The sequence below is a fragment of the Fusarium graminearum genome, chromosome 1 (genome assembly GCF_000240135.3).
Source record: "Fusarium graminearum PH-1 chromosome 1, whole genome shotgun sequence".
NCBI lineage: Eukaryota > Fungi > Ascomycota > Sordariomycetes > Hypocreales > Nectriaceae > Fusarium > Fusarium graminearum.
Genome location: NC_026474.1, coordinates 9,272,809 through 9,296,559, shown reverse-complemented (window position 1 = coordinate 9,296,559; position 23,751 = coordinate 9,272,809). Strand labels below are relative to the sequence as shown.

The following is a 23,751-nucleotide window of genomic DNA, read 5'->3' as shown; positions in this document are numbered from 1 at the left end:
TTCAATCAGTCGCCCGTATGAGGGCAGGATCTAACTAGTCTATGACCGGATATTCCGTTATGCCATACTCCAAAACGCCCCATGCACCCTATATGTTGCTTTACTTATACATTGCTTCATCACAACTGAGCCTAGAGGCTCGTCACACCTGGCGTCCAGCCTTCCCCTATTCTCTTCATATCGTCGGTAAACTTGCGACTTGTAATCTTTTTACCCCCTCTCCCGCCTAGCGGCGCATGCTCATCTGGGTCATAAAACGGGTTCTGCAGTAATTTGACGTATGCATGCTGCATAGCGCGGAAGACAGGCTTCAACTCGGCGTCGCGCAGACCCGCAGCAGCCCCCCTACTCGCAGCCACGGGAGCGTTGCCATCTACGCGGCGACCACGCATATCGACGACACAAACCATGCGAACGCCCGTGTTGGTCTCAAATCCGTAGGCAGCAAGGCGGTCGTCGACAGCGTGCAGCAGGCCAAAGTCACCCGAGAGGCCTACACCCGAAACAGCGTTGTTCTTTGCGCGTAGATCGAAGACATCGATGGTAGAAGACAAGAGGAGCGAAAACTGGAGAGGTGTACGAATCGGGGCGAATGTGTTTGTCCCCGGATCGAGCGAGGGGAAGATGGAGATGTGAAGTGGGTTGTTCTGTAGGAAGAAGGATGAATTAGCGACTATTCCCGAGTAATGATGGATTAGAAATGGATATACTCACGTTTCGACCGATAACGCCTAGGCAGGCGATCGAAGGTATCGCGGTGGACATGGTTATAACAGCTTGTTGGCGAAGATGGAGGTTGAAAGAGGAAGCCCGGCTTAGTGGAAGCCTCCATGCTCGCTTCGTCCCAGTGGGCAACCTTAACTTGTAATCCCCACCTCCAATTACTTCCAAGGCCATCATGATGAATAAGTAGCAGCGAAAAAAGCTCTTTAAAATGGTGATAATCCAAGAAACAATAAGAGCTTGGAAACAGGAACTACGGAGTTTATTTATCATTTCAAATTCGGAGTATGATGATAGCGGCTGGAGGCTGGAATGTCTCTTTTAGCTCGCCTGTCTGAAACCGGCCATTAACTCAGAAACCATTACAAGTCCATGAGTTCTAACAAATGATAAGCTCAAACATTGCCAAGTACGTAGGTGTAGGTATGTGTATTTAGTCCTGTAGTAATCGATGCTATCAAAGCTGTTCAATTCGTAAAACCCATAGTTCGCTCGCCTCTTATGCAGCGTATCCGCCATTAAAGTACACTCCAAGTAACATGATATATGTGGTGAGCTGTTCCCAGTAAGGACCGCAGAACAGAGCGCTCCAAGCCCGTGTATCCATCCTCTCTTGTATTTTTACACGACCCCCAATCCACCTTCACTCTGAATATTCGTCATCTTCCATTAGACCGGCGGTATCTTCAAGTCCTCTTAGAACCTCTTCAACCTCTGATGGATCTGTGATGGCCCACACGCCTCCACCCTTTACTAGATCTTTACCGCGCATACCGACCTCTTTTCCTACGAGGTTGCGACCGACCTTGCCCGGTCCGACGCCCACCCATCGTCGTATACGGGCCTCTTGGTCCAAGTACTTGATACTGTCCCACCAGCGAACTGTATCGAGACAGCCACGGGCTAATAAATCCTTGAGCTCATTCTTGCAGCAAACTGGCCGCGCAGACACGTTGCTGACAATTGGCAAGAGCCCAGGGAATGTAACAATGTCCTCATTTTCACGACCCTTCACTTGGCTGGGTTCTTCGAGTAGCTGGCGCATCACCGCAACGGCGGGCTTCATAATGGGGCTGTGAAAAGGACTATCGGCCTTGAGACGGACTGCACGCGGGTCGTAGCCGAGGAATTGGCGGACGTGGGCAATGAGTGTCTTTATCCGTTCGATGTTGCCACTCAATACGATCTGATTCTTGCTGTTTATGTTGGCTATTAACACCTGCTCAATAGGCGGCAGATCTGCCAGGTCCTCAGCCGAAATCCCAACAAACTCCCGGATGGCTTCAACAAGTTTGTCCATGTGTTCCGGATGAGATATGACGGCGACCATGCCATATTCCCCGCCGTACTTTTCGATCGCATGTTTCGTAGCTTCCGTCATGGCCTCTGCTCGTTTGCGCACCAGGTTTAGACTGTCCTGGAAGGAGATGTAACCGCCAGCTACGACCGCGGCGAACTCACCAAGTGAGTGGCCTAGTGTGACGTCGAAGTGGTCGGTGACTTTGAAACCGAATTCACGCTCAAGAATGCGCAATATGAATATTGAGGTAGCCATGATGGCGGGTTGCGCATTGGGGGTTTCAGTGAGCAGCCTCGAAGGCCCATTCTGAATAACGTCGGAGAGCTTATAGCCCATGTATTCGTCAATTTCGTCTCGTAGTTGCGATGCTGTCGAAGGGAAGGCCTCGAGCCATGGGGTCAACATGCCAACACGCTGAACACCTTGACCTGGGAAGAAGAGTGCCGTTCTTGTGCCGCCTCGATGTGTAGATCGCCATCTTTGCTGCTGTAATAGATGCTGTCTTTGTGGTAAAGTCTGTAATGACGGTCGACTGCGGGTTGTTGTTGTTGTTGTTGTTGTCGTCGTCGTCGTCGTTGTTGGAGAAGCAGAAGCCGAGGAGCGAATGTGAGTAGCTAGAGTATAAGTGTGGCGGCACCGCATCGTGATTGTTGCCATTGCCGTCTGAGCGGCGGGGCAGAGGATAGAGGTCAAGATGGACGGAGTGAGCGTTTCATTCTGCGGTGATGTTGATCGGAAAGGCGATGAAAGGGGCAAGTAGAGTCCTATTCTTGACTGACTTTGAGCTGAACAAAATTAAATAAGAAGCCAGGCCAAAGCCCAAGCCCAAAACCACGAGAATGTGTGATCATCCTTTGGGGGGTCTGGGCCGCTAGGCCTGGGGTTCGGGAGTTTGCGTGACGTCGGGGTCATGTTTAGTGCCAAGGTACGTACCGAATTCCTCGGATTTGGGGGGAGTTTTCTTTCAATGCTCATGAGAATTGTCGGATACAGGTTCCCCTGGTCCAGTGAGAGTCATGAGCTGTCCAATCATACGACGATCGCATGCCGAAGCGTCGTTGCTACAGGGGCCTTTGCACCTCGAACTTGGGGCTCCGGGTCTACCCCCACACTTAGAACCGATGCCCCGACCTGTAGCAGCTTCGGAGCTCCGTTGCTTTTTCGGCACATCCTCCGAGGCTCTTCAACATTACCTATTTATTACATGCTGTTGGATTGGCTCTTCCTAATTGTTCCTTCAATTCCCGCGGGAACATGTTCCAATCATGCTATTGCATTACGTTTGTGAGCACATGACATGTCTAGGGAATCATTCTGCATCAACTATTGCTTTTGTCATGACTTCTAGTGGCTCGCAAACGCAGTATGTGCAGCTGACGTCCAACTCCTTTTAATTAGCATCGTATCTCAACACCCCCCTTGCTTATTGTCAAGTACTTGACTCCCTTGTACGGCTTGACACTCTCTCCTAGACCCCTACTCTTGCGCGTGTCCAACTGTATGCTTTCCACCTTCAATCCGCTTGCCAACCATCCCTTGACCGAGAAACTCACTGATGCTGAAGTTGGCATCAATATCTTGTTCTGTGCGATCTTCTTGGTGTCCTTGTCATCGTCCTTGCTGTCTTGATTATTTGCGGCCTTGGCCACGGGTGCGCTCTGATAGGGCCCATCGAATGTGTAATCGGTGTTAAATCCAAACCCATTGGGATCGAATCCCTCATCATCTTCGCCTGCCAGCGGTCCCACAACAGTACACCTGAGACCAAAGTAGCTTGTACCACCTGACAATTCCTTTGCGGGAATATACCATTCTAAAAACTTTTCGCCTGGGTTGAAGCTTGCGTCGCCCTTGCTTGGCCGAATCTCAGATAGGTTTCTGACATCAGCTGGCAGTGGAATCGTCACGGTCAAGTCATCCATCAAAGGAGCTCCTGGTGACCCCGGATGAGGTCCTCCAAGTCGGCCTCCACTGCCGCCTCTTCCTAGACCCGATGATGCTGGCGAAGGTGCTCCGAGAATCTTGTTGACTTGAAGACGAACCTCAAAGTCTGATCCTGTCGCACCCAATCCCGTCTTGACCTCCATGTTAATAGGCAACTTGAGATTGTTGGAACTGAGACTTCCGCTCTTCCCACTCGTAAAGGGCAGCAGGTCCACTTCGTACCCAGCCAGAATAAACCTTCCATCAGGCGGAACGAAGCTTAATTCGCCTGGTCTCTCCTTCCATCGGTTAAGTCGTACACACGGGTGAAATACTGGTAGTTCCATAATACTGCCCAGGTTATGTTTTCCGGACGGGCTTGTAATGTTCAAGGTAATATCTGGAACACCTGATACCTTGGAAGTGAATGCGATGGTTCCATTGGCGAAAGCTGCCAGCGGCCTTCCTGATGGAGCGAGCGTAACAGACAAGGTCTCCACGATATCTGCGTACATCTCATTTGACGTGTGTCGTACATTCGCTCTCCTCCACGGTAAAGCGGTCGAGTTTGATGGCAAAATGGAGGACGTGCTCGAATTTGAAAAGTTGGCGCTCAAAGGTGCTTTTCTAGACATGTGTTAACTCAAAGGTCTGTCGTAAGGGATGCTCGGTGATCCACGAACCCAGGCAAATTGATGCTTCCCAACAATTTCCCGACCCAACCTTCCTGCTCAACCACTTCGCGCAGAGCATTGGGTTCTGTCGTGCTTATTATACCGGCATCGCACATCTCCGTTAACAGCTGTGCGACAATGTCATAATTGTTCTCAATCTTGACGGCCAGCAGCGGCGCGCCAAGGAAGTCCTCAAAGGCATCTATTATGCGGTGTAGGAACTCAAAGACTAGCAGCGGTTCGATCTCGGTCGACGATGTCGCAATGAATAAGAGGTTCGCATGCGTTAAGTTAAAGACGAGCGTTGGAGGACTTGTGTTGGGTAGGTAGATGAGGTTCGGTTGCGGTGCGGGATGTTCTAGGTAGAGGGGTAGAAGATGGGTTGCCGACATGGGCCGCCCTGCATAGGTATGCGAGAGAATAGGATTCCTATACGTAATGTCTGGTTAGAATGGATCTTTCCAGGTGAGTTGAGGAGTTATACCGGTTATCATCGTAAATGTGAAGCGCCTCAATAACACCGTTCATGGTAAAGACCAACACCTCCCTCTAGTGTTGACAGGCGAGAGCTCAGATACCTTAACTTTAACAGTGCTCCAATGGTGGAACAGCACAAGCAATGACGACTGTAGGTGCAGACCCCTGCAAAACATGACTCAGCGATCAGCATTGTGTTCGTCCAATCAACGTTGATCTTCTTGCTACTCTACAATTGAAACTCGTGATAATTCAATGTTGTCGAATTCTTTTTGTTTGAGATATTGATTTCACCACGAACAACAATCACAATGGCTGGTGATAAGATTCCTACGGTCCAGTCTCTCGAGAAGCCAGAAAAGCTCGAGGACATTCTGCGCCAGGACCGAGGCGATGACTGTTTGCCCTGCAAAGTTGTTGGTCAGTACCTGGCACTTGGTCTTCACACTCGATCTTAAGGTGGACTGACAAGGGACAGGCAGTGGCGCATTTTTTGGCCTCGGAGCCTACAGCTATTTCTCTGGCATGTCACAGCTTGATAAGCAAAAGGACCTGATCCTACGAAGCAAATCACCTTTTGGTATGCGAAGTCGCAAGCTCGGCATCACCTCTATATCGCTTGCTCTTGTGTGGATGGGACTCTGGAGGGCACTCAAATAAGCAATCAATACTTTTTTTACCAGCTATTCAACGAACTCTTCTCACTACGACAGACATATCTGTACAACACCTTTTTATGCGAACCCCTGCCAGCACAGTCCCATTCACATCACATCTACAGGGTTTAAATGTAGAAATACTCTTGTTCTGGCCTTTTGTCATCTTCATATAGAAGAAATTCTTATGTAGAAATACTATTGAAGGCGGGCGTTGGGTGTCTGATTCAAGACTCATCCAGAACTGTTGTACTGTTTCATAAAGGTGAAATAAGATTTATATGTTTGGGCGCCGCACGTTATATTTTATTAGAAACCGATTAAATTAACTAAACGGTTCTTAATCAAATGTATTGTTCTGCCTATTTGTTTTGTGCTTATGTCTAATTTATGGTGACTGATAAGACACTTTTATGATGTTTATTTCGTAGGTAGCCTACTCACTCACTCAGGCACTCATTACGTTGCCGCCAACACTAAAATCTCAATCCCAGTGCCCCACATCGAATCTTTAACCAAACTTATTCCACAACCAGAAAAACGACAACAAGATAATCAAGCTGAGCCTCGACATACTACAGACATACGCTCAGTGTAGTGGAATATTTTACTATCGAATTCATCATAAGAACGGTTAAACAGCCATCTAGCCCTGACGACTGACCGGTTTCTCGCCTCGCCATCTTCATCTCATCTCATCATGCCCATCACAATTCTCAGTCCTCAGCCTCCTACACCTAGGAGACCGCAAGCAGTCGCTGCTGCAAACAATGACTCAGACTCAGACTCTGAAGGTGGTGCTGGTGTAGATGCCGATGAAATTTTCACACCGGGTACCGTAATTACATCTAACTCTCAATGGATGCGGTAAGTCTCAACATCTCAGACATCACGATTGCTATCCTCTGATATTGACGTACTCATTTAGTGGACACGGCACATATATTCCTGCCGACTCATCTGAAATTACATCTTCTCTTGCTGGTACTCTCACAAAGACAAACAAGCTCCTCTCGGTGCGCCCCCTTCGCGCTCGCTACACCCCAGAGATCGGTGACCTTGTCGTCGGCCGCATCGTCGAAGTGCAGGCCAAGAGATGGCGCGTTGATGTAGCGGCATCTCAGCTTGCCATCCTCCAGATCTCAGCCATCAACTTGCCTGGTGGAATTCTCCGTAAGCGTACCGAGACCGATGAGCTGCAGATCCGCAGCTTCTTCGCCGAAGGTGACCTAGTCGTCGCAGAGGTTCAGCAACTGCACCAAGACGGTGCCGCGAGTCTTCACACCCGAAGTTTGAAGTACGGCAAGCTTCGAAATGGTGTATTTGCCGCTGTTACTGGTACCGGTGGCGGCGGTGGTGTTGTCCGCTCCAAAAGGCAGGTCTGGACAATGGACGTTGCCAACGCCGGCGGCAAAGTGGATGTTCTTCTAGGAGTTAATGGTTACATCTGGATCAGCAAGCACATCGAGAGTGAGACGGCCGCTGAGGCTGCTGGTATCAACCGCATGGAGGAAACTGTCAGTAGCAAGGTCTACTCAAGCCAGAACGACCCCATGGATGTAGCAACTATGCGTGAGATTGCGAGAATTCGCAGTGTCATTTTGGCTCTGGTTGAGAATGGGTTGAAGGTGGACGAGGATACAGTGACCAGAGGGTACGGCGAAGCTGTGGATCAGGCAAGAGATTCGACTGACGATGATCTGTACCTGGGAGGCGAGAAGGGACGTCGTCTAGCAACTGCTGTGGCTGGTCACTAAGATTCCTCACATTTTAGAAATCGCATTTAGACAATCATAGTCCTAATATAAGATACCACTACTTGATGAATCGTTAGGCTTGGTTTTGCGATTGTCCCATGATTATTAATATTGGCTAACTACAAACGACATTCGAGATCAAGAGGTCGAGATATGACTAGAGTACATCGAAACAAAGAAAAATGATTAAAGTGCTGGGGCAGTCGCCTTCTTGTGTGCCAGCTCCAGATAACATCGATGTATCGCCACCATATTGACATTGAAAAACGGGGATATCAACTAGATTATTATCGTGTGAGCAGCTGGCTCAAAGTACCTTTCTTTGCTTCCAGGACAGCCGCTGCAACCACAAGGAATGCCCACCTGAGAAGAGCACCCTTAGCCTTCTTAGAACCAAGGCCGAAAACCAGGGCGACGAAATAGCTGAATCCCTTAGTCTTGTTGCCGTCACGGTCAAAGTTGGGCTTTGGTTGCGCAATAGACTTGAGACGATTCATGTTGGGCCACTGATACGGCATGTAGCGCACGCGGAATAGGGCATCAGCCCAGTAGGGGACCTCAGCAATAGTGCGCTGATGGCTAAAGGTCCTGATAGAGTAGATGCCGTGATAGTTGCCCATTCCGGATTGACCTACACCTCCTAGCGGGGACTGTGGGATCTGGGAGTGAAAGAAGGCGTCGTTGCACGTAGCACCGCCTGAAGTAACGTTGTCCAGAACTATCATCTGTTAGATATGCTACCAAGAAAAGGAAGTGGTCAAACTTACCCTTCTTGTTTTCATCCTTGCTTCCAAAGGTGCTGAGTGAGAGAGGTGTAGGGTCAACAGAGTTGGCGATGTCGATAGCCTGGTCGAGAGAATCGATTGCCATGATTGCGAAGATGGGGCCAAACGCCTCGTCGACCATCATGCTATCCTCGATATCATCAACAAGCACTGCTGTTGGCTCCATGAACAGAGTAGACTCGTCCATGGATCCTCCAAGAACAATCTTTCCCTTGCTTCCGTCCAGCATCTTCTTGAGGCGGTTAAAGTGACTAGCACTGACGATGTGAGCGAGATCAGTGCTGTTCTTAGCGCCCTTTGGGAAGAAGGTACGCAGCTGGTTGTTGAGTTCTCCAAGGAATGGAGAGAGGACACTTCGCTCAACGAGGATGTAGTTGTGGGACATGCAAACCTGGCCTGCATTCAGAGTCTTCTGCCAAAGCAGTCGGCGAGCAGCCAGCTTGAGGTTGGCGTTCTTGGTGACAAAGGCTGGGTTCTGGCCACCAAGCTCGAGAAGCACAGGAGTCAGGGTCTCGGCCGCCTTTTTGGCAATAATCTTACCGACGACCTTGCCGCCTGTAAAGCAAATCTTGTCGAACTTTTGCTCGAGCAAACGCTGGGTCTCAGAGAGAGCACCGTTGACATAGGTGAAACACTCGGGGTCAAGAGATTCATCGAAGATCTTCTTGAGCACCATGGCACTGTTTGGAGAAGACTCGGATGGCTTGAGAACAACACAGTTACCACAAGCAATAGCACCAACAACAACAGGAAGAGTGAGCTGGAAGGGGAAGTTGAAGGCGCCGATGTTGAGAATGACACCGAGAGGCTCGAAGCGGGTGCGATGCTTCATGAGACGAAATTGAAGGGGGACATTGGGAACAGGCTCATCGCGCAGCCACTTCTCCATGTTGTTGGTCATATCAAGACATTCTTGCTTGCACCAGTCGATCTCGGCTAAGACAGCCTCGTACTTGCATTTACCAAGATCCTTGAGGAGCGCATCTTGCATAAGCTCAGTGTTGTCGACGATGGCCCAGTAGAGCTTTCGAATCTGGCGCATGCGAAACTCAATATCTTTGGTGCGACCTGACCTGAAGGTCTTCCTCACGAGATCAACCTTGGCATTGATCTCATCGAGAGGTGTGTGCTCCAGTGGGCCGGTTGTGTAGGATGTAGTGTTGTCAGCCATCTTGATAAGCAATATCGAAAGGTGGTTGGTTAATGAATTGAATTGAGTGCTGACAGGTCCGATCTCGATAAATTCACTAGATTATGGGAGTAAATCGAGCGTGCAAGGCCTTTGATTGGGAGAAAAAGCGATTGTCGGTTAAAAAGAGACAGAGACGCTTAAAAGAAATGTTGAATGAGTTGTGTTCAGTTGGAAAGCGATATTCTTGGCGGACGGGAGGTATTGCCTGTGCCTGTCTGTACCTGTACCTGACTTTACGGGGCTTTCTCCTGATTAATTAGGCTGCCCAAGGGAGAGGAAGGTGATATCGGGTTAGGTGGGCTCAAAAGGGCAGGTTTGACCAATACTTTGTTCCCGGACTTGACAATATAACAGTCATAGACTTGAAACAAGATCTCTAACAAATTGCTGAGATGCTCCAGATAATTTAGTAGCCAGATAAATTGTGTCGAGAATAAGCAGTTCAGGATCGAGACATTCCTTAAAGAGAAAATGAGGGGCTTGTAGTATCAAACCCCAGTTCTGTCTTTCCGGTGTCCTCGGCACCCTTACATCCACGTGTGTTAGATGCAGCCGAGGCACAGTCTCTTGGCCATGAGGTTTTGCTCTAAAACCCAAATGGAAACGATCAGACTTGTCATGCTCATTGGCGACAGAGGATGCTGGGGGCTTTCTATATGGGCAATACAATGTTGGCACTATCACTTGTCTAGTGGACGCGAAACAAAAAGCTACAAGCTCACAACTATCTACAGCCACTCTTAGAATATGTCGTTGTAATTGAGCCAATCAGAGCAACTTTTCAATGCAGTCTGCTGTACAAGAGCATCATGATTTGCCTATGAAGGGCATCTGATCTCCGTCGAAGATGCTCAATCCCGTGTTGAAACGGTCTGGCAGTTAACATTATTGGCTTGTGTTACCTGCAGGCCGTAAAAATCGCCGTTTTGTGTAACAGTGTATCACCTACAGTAATTCTGTCGTGTCTTAACCATTCAACTACGTCCTCGCCTTCAACGGAGGCAAGACAGAACCTCCTGGACTGAGCCGACTTCAATGTCACACAGTCTCAATCTCACGATCCTGCCCCCATTAGAACCTCCTTGTCGACACCTTTGTTCTCCAACACCCTCGCTGCCAACTCTTCAACAACATCCTTGACTCCATCTCCCCAAAGAGCTGATGCGACCCCAAATTTCGCATCCAATGAAACTGCTAGGTTGCTCCCCTCTTCTAACCCACGCTCCCACGCTTGCCCCGCGGCCTCCGCGCCGTCCGCCTTGCCCGCGATAACGGCCGAAGGCGGCGCCACTTCTTCCAGGTACGGAACCAGCATCTGAAGCCTCATGCGCCGAAGCTCCTCCAGACTCTCGGGCGATGAGCCCTCGTATAGCAAGATGAGGGCATCTGCTTCAGCTGCTGAGCGACAAGACTCGGGAGCAGAGTTGAGTAACGTCGATGGGATTCGCTCTAGATTGATAAGTGTACGAATGCCCGCAATGCTGGCCAGGCGCGAGTCTTCATATGTTTCTTCAACGGGTTCGTATAGATCTGTAAAAACATCCTCGCAATACTGGATGCCGGGCACGTGCGTTAGCATGTGTTCTTTTTTTTTATCGGTGTACTCGAATGAGGCTTGCATTTTAGCAGCCTTGTTCCCTCCCATTGACTTACCCTTCGTATGAAACTCTTCTTCCCAGAAACCGGAGCTCCAAGGATGATAATTTTGACGACGTATTCTGGTTCCATCCTTTTCTGGCTCTTCGACTTCAGTCGTAGTGTAAGGAATTGTGTTGTGATAAAAATTTGAGTCCACCTTGAAGCAACTGTAAATCATCATACGTCTGTTCATGGGTGCTCTTGGCAATCATGATGATCTTAGTCAGCAAACCTAGCATCATGAGAACCTGGATCAGACATTGGATCTTAGACAATGTAATGTTCGACGGGCACGTCTTTTACTTGTTGGCTTGAGCTTACAAACGTCAAAAAAGATTTCGGTGACCGGATAGCTTGGTAGCTATCGTCAAGTCGAGGTTTGGCAACTGTGCTAGGTATTCATACACATTTCAGCTTTTGATTTCTACCCAGTTAAATACAAGCTACGAACTCGTTTTATCTTCAACGGAACGCTCCTCAAGCCCAAGTATAAATCATAAACATACATTCAAACGAGAAATATTTGGAAGCAATAACATGCAACGGCTCAGTTCACATGTTCTCTTTGTTAATAGCCTCTTAAATATACATCGTACAATTGCACATGCCCCGCCAAATCTAGCGTATAATACATTTCATCCCACATCAGACGTATCAGGGGGGTTTTTCCTTTATCTGGTTTTATCTCTTCATGCGGCTGCCGCTGGCACCCTTTGCAGGCGCAGCAGCAACGAGCTCCGCAACCTTGGCCTTCTTCTGTTCATCAGTAGGCTTCGTCATCAAGTGTTGGTCGATGGCCTGGACACCGTCGATCAGCTGACCATTCTCAGCCATCTTCACATCTTCAATGGCCAGACGTGAGCGATGCTCATCGAGCTGTTGTCGGCGCTCAGGGGTCATGCGCCACTCCTTGGGGAATTGCGGCTTAGGCTTAACAACATGATGCCGAGTGTCGAGGGGGATATCCTCAAAAGTGTCCTTGGGGTCCTTGGCCGCAGTGATGAGGTCATCAATTAGGTTAGAGAGGTATCGCTTATTTTGCGCTTGGTGCTCGAAGCTGTCGCTGCTCATCTTGATGATCTCTGTCTCGGGGTTATAGCGAGAGCCGGAAAGCTTCTTGAGCTTGTCGGTTTGAACAGGGGTCAGCTTCAGGTCATCGGGAGCGAATTGCACCACGACCTTCTTCTCGGCGGGGTGAGATTCACCCATGTAGGATGTATATCGCCATCGTAGGACTTCCTGGTCAGTGGGAGGCTCGAAGGGCTTGGCGTACTCTGTTGAAAGTATTAGTATATGTATTCGTATATTTCAATACTCTACTGTACTTACTCGAAAGAAGAGGTAATTCCCACACTGCCAATCGGGCATACTTTCGCATCTCTCGAACTTCGTCAAGTTTGCCGTGAGCCATAGATGTAATATCGTCCTCGTCAAATTCCTCAAGCTCTTCCGTGTTGGTCTCGGGGTCCTCCTCGTCGAACCAGAAAGACTGCTTGTTGGGCTTCTCTCCCTTATCATCTTTCTGGATATCTTCCAATGTCGATCGGTCTTCAGATGCCCAACCAGGGTGGTAGTCTAACTTGTTCTGCAGGTATTGGTCGATGGAGTTGAAGCCGTTTGCCTTGGCCAGCTGGTCCAATTGCTTTAGTCCCTCCGGCGTAGAAGCCTCAGCCAGCGCAGCCTCGAGTTTCTTCAGCTCTACGGGGCCATAGTCTTCCTCCTCGACATCGTCCTGGCGCTGATCTTCTTCCCGGGCCCATCTTATCGTCGATGTGGTAAATGCCCGCTGGGCAAGAGGTTTTTGTCGGATGATCTGCCGAGATCGGGGAACTTGCTGGATTCTAGACGCCCCGCGACAGGTAAGAGCGCATAGCCTTGCAGCTGCCGATGCTGAAGCCATTGCGAAACGGTCAAAAGGGCAATGGCCGCGTCAAATTGGCGTCGGGTTAAGAAATGGTTTGGCGGCGTTCAAAAATTTGGCTGCACCACCAAGCACAACTGCCTTCCCCACGGTCCGGCATTTAGCCGGGGGTGTCCTCTTACATGAACCTTCTACCCTATCGCGAATATATATTTGACTTTTACATGTACAACAAACCACTTTTTCTATTTTTCTGTGAGATGCTGTACTGACCATGGCCGTCTCAAATCTCGATCGGGTGTGTCTTGTTACGGTTGGTGCCACCGCTGGATTCAAGACTCTTATCGACTCTGTTCTCTCGGTCAGCTACTGGCAGTACATCGTCTCCCAAGGGTTCACTGAATTGCATGTTCAGTGCGGACCAGACGCGGCCTCAGCAAAACAACAACTTACTCTCCTCCAAGATGAAATACCATCTGGACTCACTATTGAAATCTTTGATGTAAAGAAAAATCTCATGAAAGAAGAAATGATTCTATGCAAGGACTTGCAAGGACAGCGACAACTAGGACTGGTGATATCTCACGCTGGTAAGTAACACAATACTTTTCCAAACCCTGATCTCACACCGTATAGGTACTGGCACAATACTAGATGCCTGGAAAATGGGATTGCCGATTGTGGTGGTGCCCAACACGGAACTTCTGGACGACCACCAAGCTGAGATGGCCAAACATCTCTCCAAGGAGGGGTATGCTATCATAAGCTCGGGCAGGTACGTCAACTCGACTAACACCAAATAAACGCATGTTCTCATATGTCGCAGCACCGAAGACCTCAAGGAAGCCATCCATAAGGTGGGACTCCTATGGGAAGAGAATCAGACTCGATGGCCTCCTCACAAAATTCCTTCCCAAGAACCCGACAGACTTCGCCTGTGGGATCTCGCCCCCGTTGACGTCGCAAAGGAGGAGAATGCAACAATGGCGCACGATTAGTAACTCGGGCCTGTCAAGCGCCCTTTCTGTTTGGGATCAGACAAAGTATAATTTACGACTGGCGGGAATGTACCTTCACTCTTGATCTGGGACGGTATATGCTTGGTGTCTGGCGTTAAACTGGGCATTTATTTTATGTAGTACTTCGTTTTCGGTCGTCTCTAGGTGGGCTGATTAATCTAGTCTAGAGTCGCATAACTCAAGGCAAGTTCTGGACGCTCCATATCTTCACGCTGGCATCGCCTCCTGCACTTGCAATCTTGCCACCTTCAATCCAGGCCACACCATTTACACCGTCCTTATGAGCATTAGCAGCTTTGATGCGCTTGCCCTGGTTCTTTTTCTCCAAGCACCAAATGAAGACGTTGGTATCGAGACTACCGCTGGCAGCGTAGGCACCTGTGTCGTCCCAGGCAATCGAGGTAACTCGGGCAGTGTGAGCCGACCAGCGGTCTGCCACCAGCTCCCAGCTTCCAACGCTGTAGACATAGATCTTTCCAACGCTGTTTCCAGCGGCCAAATGTGATCCGTCTTTTGAGAACGCAAGAGCCGAAATGGTACCGGTCGGGTTGCTCAATGCCTTGACCTCCTGGAGTTTGCCGTCGGAACCAGCGCTGTAGATACGCACCGAGTTCTCGTTAGCCCCAACAGCAACAAAAGAACCAGATGCCGCAATAGCTCCAGGGGTGTAATCCAGTGACTGCTCGCTCACTAGCTTTTCGCCGGAGTATACGGATACACCTGAGTAGGTCGCGACATAGACAAGCCCATTAGCCGCGCTCACGCCCTTGGGTTGAGCCTGAAGCTTGGTGGAAGATCTTAAGAAAGTCTTGGCCGACTCATCAACGATTCGGAGATTGTCATCCCAGCCTGCGCTGAAAGCTTTGCCATCCGCAACGGCGAACTGGGCCACCTGATTTGTGTGTGACTGGCCATCGACAACTGTAGCAATGCCCGACTTGATATCCCAATGGCATACTCGGCCGTCAAAGCTGCCGGACCAGAGGTCAGCACCCTTACCATCCGATGCAGTTGACAAAGCGGTGATGCCTCTGTTGTGACCATAGACAACACGAACAGGCTCCTGCTTGCCTTCGGTTAAGTATGTAAGGCGACCATCGAGGCTGAGACTAATGATGAGTCCGTCGCTACGACCGGGAACAAAAACAACACCGACTTGCTGATCACCAACGGTAGCATCCTCCCCGAACTTCCAGGATTGAATGATGTTGCCTGCATCAAAGTCCCAGAGCTTGACAGTTTGGTCAGCGCTGGCGGTGACAAACTTCTTACCATCTTGTGACCATGACACGGCAAAGATACTTCCAGTGTGCTCGCCCTGTCCGATCTCCTTGGTGGGTTCGCCAGTCTTTCCATCATAAAGCTGTATTCTCTTGTCGGCGCCAACAGTGACTAGAGTATTGCCATCAGGGGAATAAGCGGCGCCTAGAACAAAACCAGTGTGCTGAGCGCTCTTATTGTTGAACTTATAAGGGGCTCCATGGTAGAAGACCATGTTACCGTCGTCACCAACAGTAGCGGCACGGAAAGGACGCTGGGGTTTCATTGCAACAGCGTTGACTGACTTGGAGTGTCCGATGATCTCGCCAACAGAGTTTCCACTGTCAGCTGTAATGCAGCGGCCGAACTGCTCACGACCATCGCCTACAGCAATGACACGCTGCGACTCGCCGTCCCAGGCAATGTCATTCAGACGACCAGAAATGATGGCATACTCTCCCCTTGTGCCATCAATGGACTCAGGCTCCCAGACCTTGAGCATGCCGCTCGAGTCACCACTGGCGACCTTGAAGCCACTGGGAGCGAAGCGCGCAACGGTCGTAGGGGCGGTGTGGCCGGTGTACTCCTTTGCATCGGAAGGATCATCGATGGAGCGAACAAAGATGGATTTTCCACACTGCGGGAGTCAGCGATCCTGCTTGTATCATATGTTCTGCTCACAGAAGCTGTATCATACAGGATAAGCTATTCGTTGACCCTTAGTATCGACCGAGATCTGAGTTGGTTGACCACGGGTTGTAACTGGAGCCGCCGCGAGGATGCGATCGAGAGTGATGGAGGGAGTAGCCATGGCGGTTATGGAGTGGGAGCTTGTTGGAAGAAGATGTGCAGAGGCAAGGAAACCAGTTAAAGGGACTGGACTTGAACCTGGAAGTCAAGACGTTCTCAGCCGGGCTCTGACAGGAAGTGTTGTTGTGAAACGTGGGGGATGCGATGCGATTCTTACCAGTTGGAGGGGTAGTCAGTCTACTTAGGTATTAAGCTGGTGTGGGGCAATGGCGTAGTGAAATACCTAGCTCCCATGAGGTTTTTCCACTATCAAGTATCACCAGCGGCAAAGTAATAATAGTTTTTTTAAATAGTCGAAACGAATACCTTTGTTGGATAATACCAAATAAATGAGTGGCTAATATATAGTATCGAGTACATTTCTGCCTAGAGACCTACTGGCATTAGTAGTTTAATGTTACTGCCTGCTCAGTCAGTTAGTAGTGTATGTACCCATACAACAACAACAACACTACCACTGGGTACTGTATGTAAAGCCATATTTGAACTACCTTTCTCTGAAGTTCAGGAAAAGATAGACATAGAAAGCCAGCACCAGCTGTATCTCGGTAGTTTTGCATGTGGCTGAAGACGTGCAGCCTACCGAATCAAGGTAGCATGACATGTAGGCGGCAAAAGTCTATGGCCAGTAGAATCGAATTAAGTTGGTAGACTGGTGTACTGTAGTAGTTTCCTTGATTTGGATACGATTGCGTTCTGATCCATCACGTTGTGTTGTTGTCTTGTCCTAGGCCTCGATATTTATGGATCACAGAGAATGTCAGGCTTCCGAGGCATCCCACGTACGACGTTGGTAGTGAACACAAGACATGTCTCCAACGCTGGCTGCATTGCATCAAGTATTGCTGGCCATTCCTGCAAGACCGTCTCTGGTGGATCAGGCCACTTGACACCGACGCATACGATGGAGCAAAGTCTCAACCCATCAAGTTGCTCATTAGGTACCTGCCTACGATAAGATACTGGGTACCTGGACATTTCTCAACGTTTTTTAAGGTGAGCTGTTTTGTGAGGTGAGAGGGTACTATGGACGGTACATTGATGAATGTGGCTGGCCAGCCCAGCGCACGGTACGGTACATCACGAGAAGGCCATACGATGTTACACCGTCAAGCACACAGCGTACATAAATAACTCTGGTCACTCAGTGTCATCTGCATAACGATAGCACAACAAACCAAGCCAGCACACAGCATGACAGCTAGGGAGGTGCATAATCCCGCCAGGTTCCTCCCGCGGTTCAGCCTCTTCGTTCCCCTGATAGAGCTAGGGCGCACTAGCAGGCCACCATCTTCTCCATGAAGGGACGTCTCCTGGAGCAATAGTCAGGGATTGACAGTGCTAAAGCCTCCCGTTGGAGAATTATCAGCGAACGGCGCATGGACAGGGGTTGCTTCATCTCCACTTGTTGATGGGCCATCGACAACAAAATGCACGTCGTGTCTTTGCAGGTCTCTCAACTGGCGGTCGAAAGATTTCTGTAGGGACTTTTTGTTCCACTACGTGATTGTACCTACCCAGGTATTGCAAACGAGGAGCTAATGAAACACTCTCATGCCATGGCAGGAAACTCATTAGACCGTCTCCTTCAAGATTATAAACAAACAACCTAAAACCACAAGCACAACACAAAAGACGCCAAAGCTCAAGCCACAAATAATCAACCAACAACAACTGGCACAGGAATTTAAAGCTTGATCGACTGGACTGAACGGTCAGTCTGTCAGCCCCTGTAATTGTGCATGCCATGGGTCCCGGCCGGCCGTAATGGTTGGGGGTGGGACGGCAGAACAGACCAGACCAGCAAAAAAGGCACGATACTAAAACCAGGCCCTGTTGTTAATATCCCCCGTACTCTCGTCTGTATGATTAGAAAAAAAAACGCCTCTTCCTCCTCAACTTACATATATATCAGCTTCATTTCCCCAGTGCATTCCCCAGTCTCCATTTCTTTCCATCATCCTAATATCTAAATTAAACCTCAGCACTCCTAAACTACTCACACAATCATCATCATGAAGTTCCTCTGGTCTCTCGCCCTCTTCGCCGCTGCTGCTTCTGCCCAGTCCGTTACGGACTCAGACGCTGCTGCCCCCTCTGCCTCTGGTGGATGTGACGCCGATTTCATTGTTAAGCGATGTCTCGAGACCGAGAACGCAAAGGTTGAGGAGTGCAAGCCCAACGACTGGGATTGTCTCTGCCCTGCCTACGAGGCCGTTGCTACGTAAGTTGAACCCCAAGTCAATGCACGATGCAAAACATGATCGCCTAACACCCTCGTAGCTGCTTCAACAACTGCCCCGACGACCCTCGTGCTGGCTCCGCCAAGGGCCAGGTCCAAATCAACTGCCAGAACCAGTCTCTCTATGGAACATCCACAAGGAACACAAAGTCTACCTCTGCCACAGCTACTGCCTCGGAAGCTTCCGCTACCGAGTCTGATGATGCTGAAGAGACCGGCACTGCAACCAAGTCTGCTTCCGCCGCCGAGAACACCAACAACGCCGCCGAGAAGGCTCGCAACACTGCTGGCGTTCTCCTCGCCGTTGCTGGCGTTGTTGCTGCCATCCTGTAATTCGAGTTTTAAAAAGGGGTTATGAGTGATATTTGAATGGGCCACGGAATTTATACGAACCTTATGGTAAAAAGTTATGCATCGACGGAATATTAAACGATTAATTATGTAATTCATTAATTAATAAATCAAGGATCGAACCTTGATCCAATTTACTTCTAACAAGCATCTATCTATTCGTTCGTGTAAATCGTCTTTCCGCGCATCTTGCTGAAACTTAGTAGCCGAGAGACTGTCGCGTGTCAACCTCGGAACTTTAATAAAAAAATAAACATTGTTTGCCCTAGGTTGAATAGCGCGACTGACGATCATTCTACATGGTATTTGATACGTACATACATACTGTTTGTTTAGCAGGCATCACACGTAGTACGCTTCAAATGCGTCGGTACTCGGTTGGCTGGAAACATATGGATGCAACGCAAACCGACGCATTCACAAGTAGAGTAACGTAGTGAACATATATTTAAGCTGGCTTATCAACTTTTGGTCTTCGCTTATTTAATATTGACTGACTATGCTGGCTTCTTTCACCTCTGCGTTGGCTTACACAACAGGTGGAGCAAACATCATCAAGCTGTGAATGATATAATGACAATCGTACAACATTTCCCTTCTTCTTTGTGAGTCATGGCCTGGAAAAACGAAAAGCAAAACAAAAAAGCCCGTCAGCAACGAACCAGGTACATGGCCCAGTTTGAATACTCTGTCCTAAAGCGCCGAAAACAACAACAATATACGTGCTTCTCTATTGAAGGCAAAACGCACAAAAAGACAATATTTCCCAAAACGTGTAATCCATCCAGGCGCCCCCAATAACCCGGATTTTCGTATGTAAAAGGCTGTGACCATGCAGCCGTCGTTTCTCAATCGTGACCTGTTTCCAGGCAGTGTTCATAAAAGGTTGACTAAAAGTGATATTGTTGAAAAGTGAGGTTTCAAGAAGAAAGACGAATCCAATTGTTGTTGGCTGTACGGCCTGGGTTGATTGAGAGATCGGGCACATGCAAAAACAAAAAGTTCCCATAATTTAGACCTTGCGTGGCCGTCGTTCTCTGGCATTGTTCTTAACAGGCGTCATCAGAGTGATGTGTTTAGGGTCATCCTTGCGGAGCCTCACAGCGCCCGACACACCACTTGATTCTCGGCGCAGTGAACGTGGGTCTTGGTCATCGTCTAGCGTGATTTCCGCCACATCTGATACTGACTCTGTCTCAAGAGTATCACTGGCGCCAGAAACCGAGGAGCCGTCATCAGTGTCGTCGTACTCTCCATCGTCACTGACCAGAGAGGGTGCATTGTTGCTGACCATCGTGTTGGGACTCATGTCAGCATCCTCCATGTCGAGATCTTCATCCGAAAGGACGATAGTTGTGCCGTGAGGTGCGGAACCCGAAGGCGTCTTGAAAGCAACAGGAGCACGGCCTTTGCTACTGGCCGAACGGGCTGTATCCATGACGGATGGAGAATTGGTGGCCTTCGCAGGCACGCGCATTACGATAGGTGTTCGTACGGCAGAAGAGCCCTTCACATCACTGACCTCAGAGGGTGTTTCAGCAAGTTCGGACTCTTCACCGGAAGTCATATCTTCCAAAGGTGACCTTGTCGTAGCATCTGCAACTAGTTCACGCAGATTACCGTCGAACTTCCGACTTTGCAATAGACGTGATAGATGGGGCAGGCCTGGAGCTTCGTCTGCCGAAACTACCGTTTGGGCCCCACGCTGCTGGTCCTTGTCGGACGACGAAGGAATGCGTGTTATACCGGGTAGCTTGCCTTCGTAATAGAGCCTTAAAGAATCAGAGATTCTTGACCTGAGAGCGACATATGCCTGCTGTTCAGTGATGTCAGGGCGGGCAAAGGGATGCACAAATGCAGCTGTTTGAGTTTGTACGGAGGGTGCGGCTGACTTCTCTTCAACTCCTCCGCCCTCCACCACTTCAATAGGGTGTCCACTATGCACGGCTGCTTCCTCGTGGCTCTTGAAGTCGCGCTTGTGAGCGATTCGGCAGTGGTTGATGAATCCCTGAGTGCTCGAGAAGTTATCACGGTGGCAATCGAGACAGACTAACTTGACTGTCTGCCCGTCAGCACGCTTCAGCACACACGGACCAGCCTTGTCTTTTGGCTGGGGATAGCCGTTTGACAAAGAGTGTAGCTTCTGACTGGTAGCTCCACGAGCCGAGCGACCTTTTAGTGCGCCCGTTGGTTCAGCAAAACTGTTTCTTGTCGTTCGTCCCTCAGCATGTGACATTCTTGCGCGTGAAGCCTCTGGAGTGAATTGCCACTCAGGTTGCTGGCCATCAAACGAAGGGTCGGGAATCAGCCACTTGGCATAATGTCTGGCATAAGGACCATCAACGACGCCGAATGGAGGCGCCCATCTGGGTACAGATTCGCCTGGACGTGACTGCACGGCTGGACCCTTGCCAGCGCTAACATTCAGCATCTGTTCAGGGGTTGGGCAATTCAGAGGATAAGGAATGAGGTGACAGCGTCGTAATTGCTCCAGAGCAACCTGACACTTTGCGAGTTCCTGGTTGATGAGGCGAAGCTCATCATGCTTTAGTAAAATCTCAAGACCAAACTGGTGGCGGATCTCATCACGAGCATTTTCCAAACTAGAAACCGCAGGACTTGAGTGAGCCATGGCGTCGCATGTCGCAAGAGTATCGATACCGACAGGTGCTTCAGTTTTTATGCGCTTGGCGGGCGCATATATATCTGAAGGTCCATCAGGGCCATCGATGCTTAGCCGCCTCCTCTTGGGAGGCTGCGTGCTGGGTGATGCTATCGTCGTTGTTTTTGGCAACGAGCGCGGCTGCAATGGCTTTATTAATTCTGCAATCTGCTGTGGTGCCTGCGGCGTCTTCTCACTTCCCCGTGATTCAGATGTAAAGAATCGAAACATCAGGATACCTTGACCAGATGCCAAGGAGGAAGAGTTGATGCTGCGACAGTAGAGCCGTAATCACCTTTAATAGCAATGCGACAGGCAGAAATGCACAGTCACAGATGGAAAGCGTAGGTGGGTGCGAATGGTGGTGTGGATTTGCTGGCTTAGCGCAACTGTGGCGCAGGCAAGGCTGACGTAACCGAAAGTCGGACAATCGGAATCGGGCGCAAAGGGGGTGATGATGTGGCCCCTCAAAACAGGTCAGAACCAGAGAGGAGATCAGGTCAGCCAGCGACAGCAGCGACCAGGGCTCAAAGCGACAAAAACGAGCCGGAAGAGAGAGAAAAGAAGTAATCGAGCACTAGCAAAAGCCTCGACTTGTTGTCTCTGAGAAAAGGGCAAAAAAGAGTTATCTCTTTGAGTATGAGAATGTGTTTATGAGGGAGGGAGATTGGGAAATGAGAGAGCGTGTAAGAGGCAAGATTAGGTTGTGGTGGTGAGGCAGCAATAGAAAAGGCAGGAACACGGGGGTACAGGTACAGTAGCAAAGGAAGGTGCGAAAGGGAAATCAACAACGGGGGAAGAGGGAAAGTGGAATGGAAGGGAAATGGAATTGTTGTTGCGGGAGTCTGACGCCGCGTCCAGGGAAAACGGGGATAAACTCAAAACCTCAGGACAAGACAGGACAGGAAAGAAGGGGGAAGTAGGTGGCACTTGCGTGATGAGATGAGACCTCAGACACTGGGCTGGCTCGTTCCCGTCGACTTTCAGTCAGTGCAGCAGAGCGTAACAACACCTATGGAGCGAGGGTGACGACTGGACGCTTGGGTCTCGTCTTGTTTTGATGGTGCTTACTTGGGTGTGCTGGGTTTCCACCCTGATTGACTGTGAGATCGACGAGCAACCTCTTCTGATTGAATGAATGATAGGCTGCTTGCCCACAAAACGCAGACCTGAGGCGAAGCCTGTTGGGAGCCGTCGAGCCGGCTAAACAAGCCTGAGTCTAGGGGGACCTGGGAGGGCTAGTGCTCCATTGGCAGGCAGGCAGGTAGGTTGTTGTTGGCGGGTGTGCCGGGGCGATATCGAACTGTGGGTGGGCTTCTGGGTGAGTGGACCTACCGGTGGACAGCCAAGCAGCAGGGGCAGAGAACGAGAACATACATACGCTGAAAACCTGACCAAGGTTGGAAATACCCACTATACGAGCCACACCACCACTGTCTGTCTCTGAAGCAGGGCAACAATTGCAAACACCATCATTCAAGACTGTGATGTTGGATGGGGAAATCTAAACCTTCATCAGATGCTAGATTCTACAGCTATGAGAGAATACTGACTACTGTTACACACGTTGAAGCTGATGCCATGAGTATGCGCGTGTTAATCTACATAATACAGCGCGATCAATGTTTGTTTACTGCTTCAAACGTGTTTCGCAGGCTGTCAACTTAATTATACCTTGGACTAAGATCAATAATAACCCCCCGGTCTCGCTTCCCTGCTTAGTTGCAAACCGATAACAAACGGGTCCCCGATCGAATAAGCTCGACGATAGGATAGGAAGATATCCGCGAGTTGATGGGTCCATATTGTCGGTGACTCTCTGGGATTTTGATATTGCTTATTAGTACATCGTGGTGTTTAGTTGAACACTAACTCATCGCGATCCTACACGAATTAGACCCAAAGCAAGAGTCATTCACCTCCCTTTTGGTGAACGATATTCACTCGTGAGTACTTTTCGGTGAAAGCTCTAGAGAGTTAGTAACTCCATACAAAGCATATTTGACCAGCAGTAACACCAAAGTATAATATAATACCTAGAAAGGATGTGCAGGCCTTGATACAGCCCAGTCCATCCCTTATGCTTGGCGTCCGAAGCTAATTGATGGTATCGCCTGTTCTTAAGAGTCTCCTTCAGATGAATACAACGACTGACTCCATCCGACGGCACTCGTGGCTTTGTTATTTTTTTTGTAACTCACAGTTCTCGCTTGTATGTCTCACATTTTTGTCTTTTAATCACATGTCGCTGCTTCCCACCAGGCAATCATTCCTTTACTCGGCTTCGGGACGAGAGTTGGACGTCTGACAGTGCAACCATCCCCGAGACACGTTTGGTTAGAGCAAGATATTTTGGCGTGTGGAACATGGCTAGCTTGGAATTCCTTTCTAAGTTCCTGCAGCCACTTCCAACCAGCTCGC

At 49.4% G+C, this 23,751-nt stretch overlaps 12 protein-coding genes across 12 annotated transcripts; 4 read left to right on the top strand and 8 right to left on the bottom strand.

Annotated features, from left to right (window-relative positions):
* Nucleotides 1-131: 131 nt before the first annotated feature.
* Nucleotides 132-765, bottom strand: FGSG_09963 (uncharacterized protein; the record flags this gene model as incomplete). Its single annotated transcript, XM_011320572.1, has 2 exons — nucleotides 132-647; nucleotides 715-765. The coding sequence occupies 2 exons, from the start codon at nucleotides 763-765 to the stop codon at nucleotides 132-134; spliced, it is 567 nt and encodes a 188-aa protein (XP_011318874.1).
* A 601-nt stretch (nucleotides 766-1,366) lies between these two features.
* On the bottom strand, nucleotides 1,367-2,680 carry FGSG_13675 (uncharacterized protein; the record flags this gene model as incomplete). The annotated part of the gene is made up of 1 exon (XM_011320571.1): nucleotides 1,367-2,680. The coding sequence occupies one exon, from the start codon at nucleotides 2,678-2,680 to the stop codon at nucleotides 1,367-1,369; it is 1,314 nt and encodes a 437-aa protein (XP_011318873.1).
* Nucleotides 2,681-3,415: 735 nt separating this feature from the next.
* FGSG_13674 (uncharacterized protein) lies at nucleotides 3,416-5,162 on the bottom strand. The gene is made up of 3 exons (XM_011320570.1): nucleotides 5,105-5,162; nucleotides 4,630-5,049; nucleotides 3,416-4,573 (listed from the first exon to the last, which is right to left on the bottom strand). Exons 1-3 carry the CDS (start codon nucleotides 5,146-5,148, stop codon nucleotides 3,418-3,420), a joined length of 1,620 nt encoding a protein of 539 aa, XP_011318872.1. The 5' UTR covers nucleotides 5,149-5,162; the 3' UTR covers nucleotides 3,416-3,417.
* A 246-nt stretch (nucleotides 5,163-5,408) lies between these two features.
* Nucleotides 5,409-5,757, top strand: FGSG_13673 (uncharacterized protein; the record flags this gene model as incomplete). Its single annotated transcript, XM_011320569.1, has 2 exons — nucleotides 5,409-5,517; nucleotides 5,576-5,757. The coding sequence occupies 2 exons, from the start codon at nucleotides 5,409-5,411 to the stop codon at nucleotides 5,755-5,757; spliced, it is 291 nt and encodes a 96-aa protein (XP_011318871.1).
* A 537-nt stretch (nucleotides 5,758-6,294) lies between these two features.
* Nucleotides 6,295-7,611, top strand: FGSG_09961 (uncharacterized protein). Its single transcript, XM_011320568.1, has 2 exons — nucleotides 6,295-6,620; nucleotides 6,682-7,611. The coding sequence occupies exons 1-2, from the start codon at nucleotides 6,454-6,456 to the stop codon at nucleotides 7,508-7,510; spliced, it is 996 nt and encodes a 331-aa protein (XP_011318870.1). The 5' UTR covers nucleotides 6,295-6,453; the 3' UTR covers nucleotides 7,511-7,611.
* A 186-nt stretch (nucleotides 7,612-7,797) lies between these two features.
* FGSG_09960 (uncharacterized protein) lies at nucleotides 7,798-9,466 on the bottom strand (the record flags this gene model as incomplete). The annotated part of the gene is made up of 2 exons (XM_011320567.1): nucleotides 7,798-8,228; nucleotides 8,278-9,466. 2 exons carry the CDS (start codon nucleotides 9,464-9,466, stop codon nucleotides 7,798-7,800), a joined length of 1,620 nt encoding a protein of 539 aa, XP_011318869.1.
* A 1,075-nt stretch (nucleotides 9,467-10,541) lies between these two features.
* Nucleotides 10,542-11,337, bottom strand: FGSG_09959 (uncharacterized protein; the record flags this gene model as incomplete). The annotated part of the gene is made up of 3 exons (XM_011320566.1): nucleotides 10,542-11,039; nucleotides 11,141-11,225; nucleotides 11,309-11,337. 3 exons carry the CDS (start codon nucleotides 11,335-11,337, stop codon nucleotides 10,542-10,544), a joined length of 612 nt encoding a protein of 203 aa, XP_011318868.1.
* A 313-nt stretch (nucleotides 11,338-11,650) lies between these two features.
* Nucleotides 11,651-13,074, bottom strand: FGSG_09958 (uncharacterized protein). The gene is made up of 2 exons (XM_011320565.1): nucleotides 12,455-13,074; nucleotides 11,651-12,399 (listed from the first exon to the last, which is right to left on the bottom strand). The coding sequence occupies exons 1-2, from the start codon at nucleotides 13,023-13,025 to the stop codon at nucleotides 11,807-11,809; spliced, it is 1,164 nt and encodes a 387-aa protein (XP_011318867.1). The 5' UTR covers nucleotides 13,026-13,074; the 3' UTR covers nucleotides 11,651-11,806.
* A 186-nt stretch (nucleotides 13,075-13,260) lies between these two features.
* FGSG_09957 (uncharacterized protein) lies at nucleotides 13,261-13,984 on the top strand (the record flags this gene model as incomplete). The annotated part of the gene is made up of 3 exons (XM_011320564.1): nucleotides 13,261-13,576; nucleotides 13,623-13,761; nucleotides 13,813-13,984. 3 exons carry the CDS (start codon nucleotides 13,261-13,263, stop codon nucleotides 13,982-13,984), a joined length of 627 nt encoding a protein of 208 aa, XP_011318866.1.
* A 104-nt stretch (nucleotides 13,985-14,088) lies between these two features.
* On the bottom strand, nucleotides 14,089-16,167 carry FGSG_09956 (uncharacterized protein). The gene is made up of 2 exons (XM_011320563.1): nucleotides 15,963-16,167; nucleotides 14,089-15,902 (listed from the first exon to the last, which is right to left on the bottom strand). The coding sequence occupies exons 1-2, from the start codon at nucleotides 16,074-16,076 to the stop codon at nucleotides 14,184-14,186; spliced, it is 1,833 nt and encodes a 610-aa protein (XP_011318865.1). The 5' UTR covers nucleotides 16,077-16,167; the 3' UTR covers nucleotides 14,089-14,183.
* Nucleotides 16,168-17,978: 1,811 nt separating this feature from the next.
* On the top strand, nucleotides 17,979-18,848 carry FGSG_09955 (uncharacterized protein). The gene is made up of 2 exons (XM_011320562.1): nucleotides 17,979-18,299; nucleotides 18,359-18,848. Exons 1-2 carry the CDS (start codon nucleotides 18,091-18,093, stop codon nucleotides 18,648-18,650), a joined length of 501 nt encoding a protein of 166 aa, XP_011318864.1. The 5' UTR covers nucleotides 17,979-18,090; the 3' UTR covers nucleotides 18,651-18,848.
* Nucleotides 18,849-19,680: 832 nt separating this feature from the next.
* Nucleotides 19,681-21,561, bottom strand: FGSG_09954 (uncharacterized protein; the record flags this gene model as incomplete). Its single annotated transcript, XM_011320561.1, has 1 exon — nucleotides 19,681-21,561. One exon carries the CDS (start codon nucleotides 21,559-21,561, stop codon nucleotides 19,681-19,683), a length of 1,881 nt encoding a protein of 626 aa, XP_011318863.1.
* Nucleotides 21,562-23,751: the final 2,190 nt, after the last annotated feature.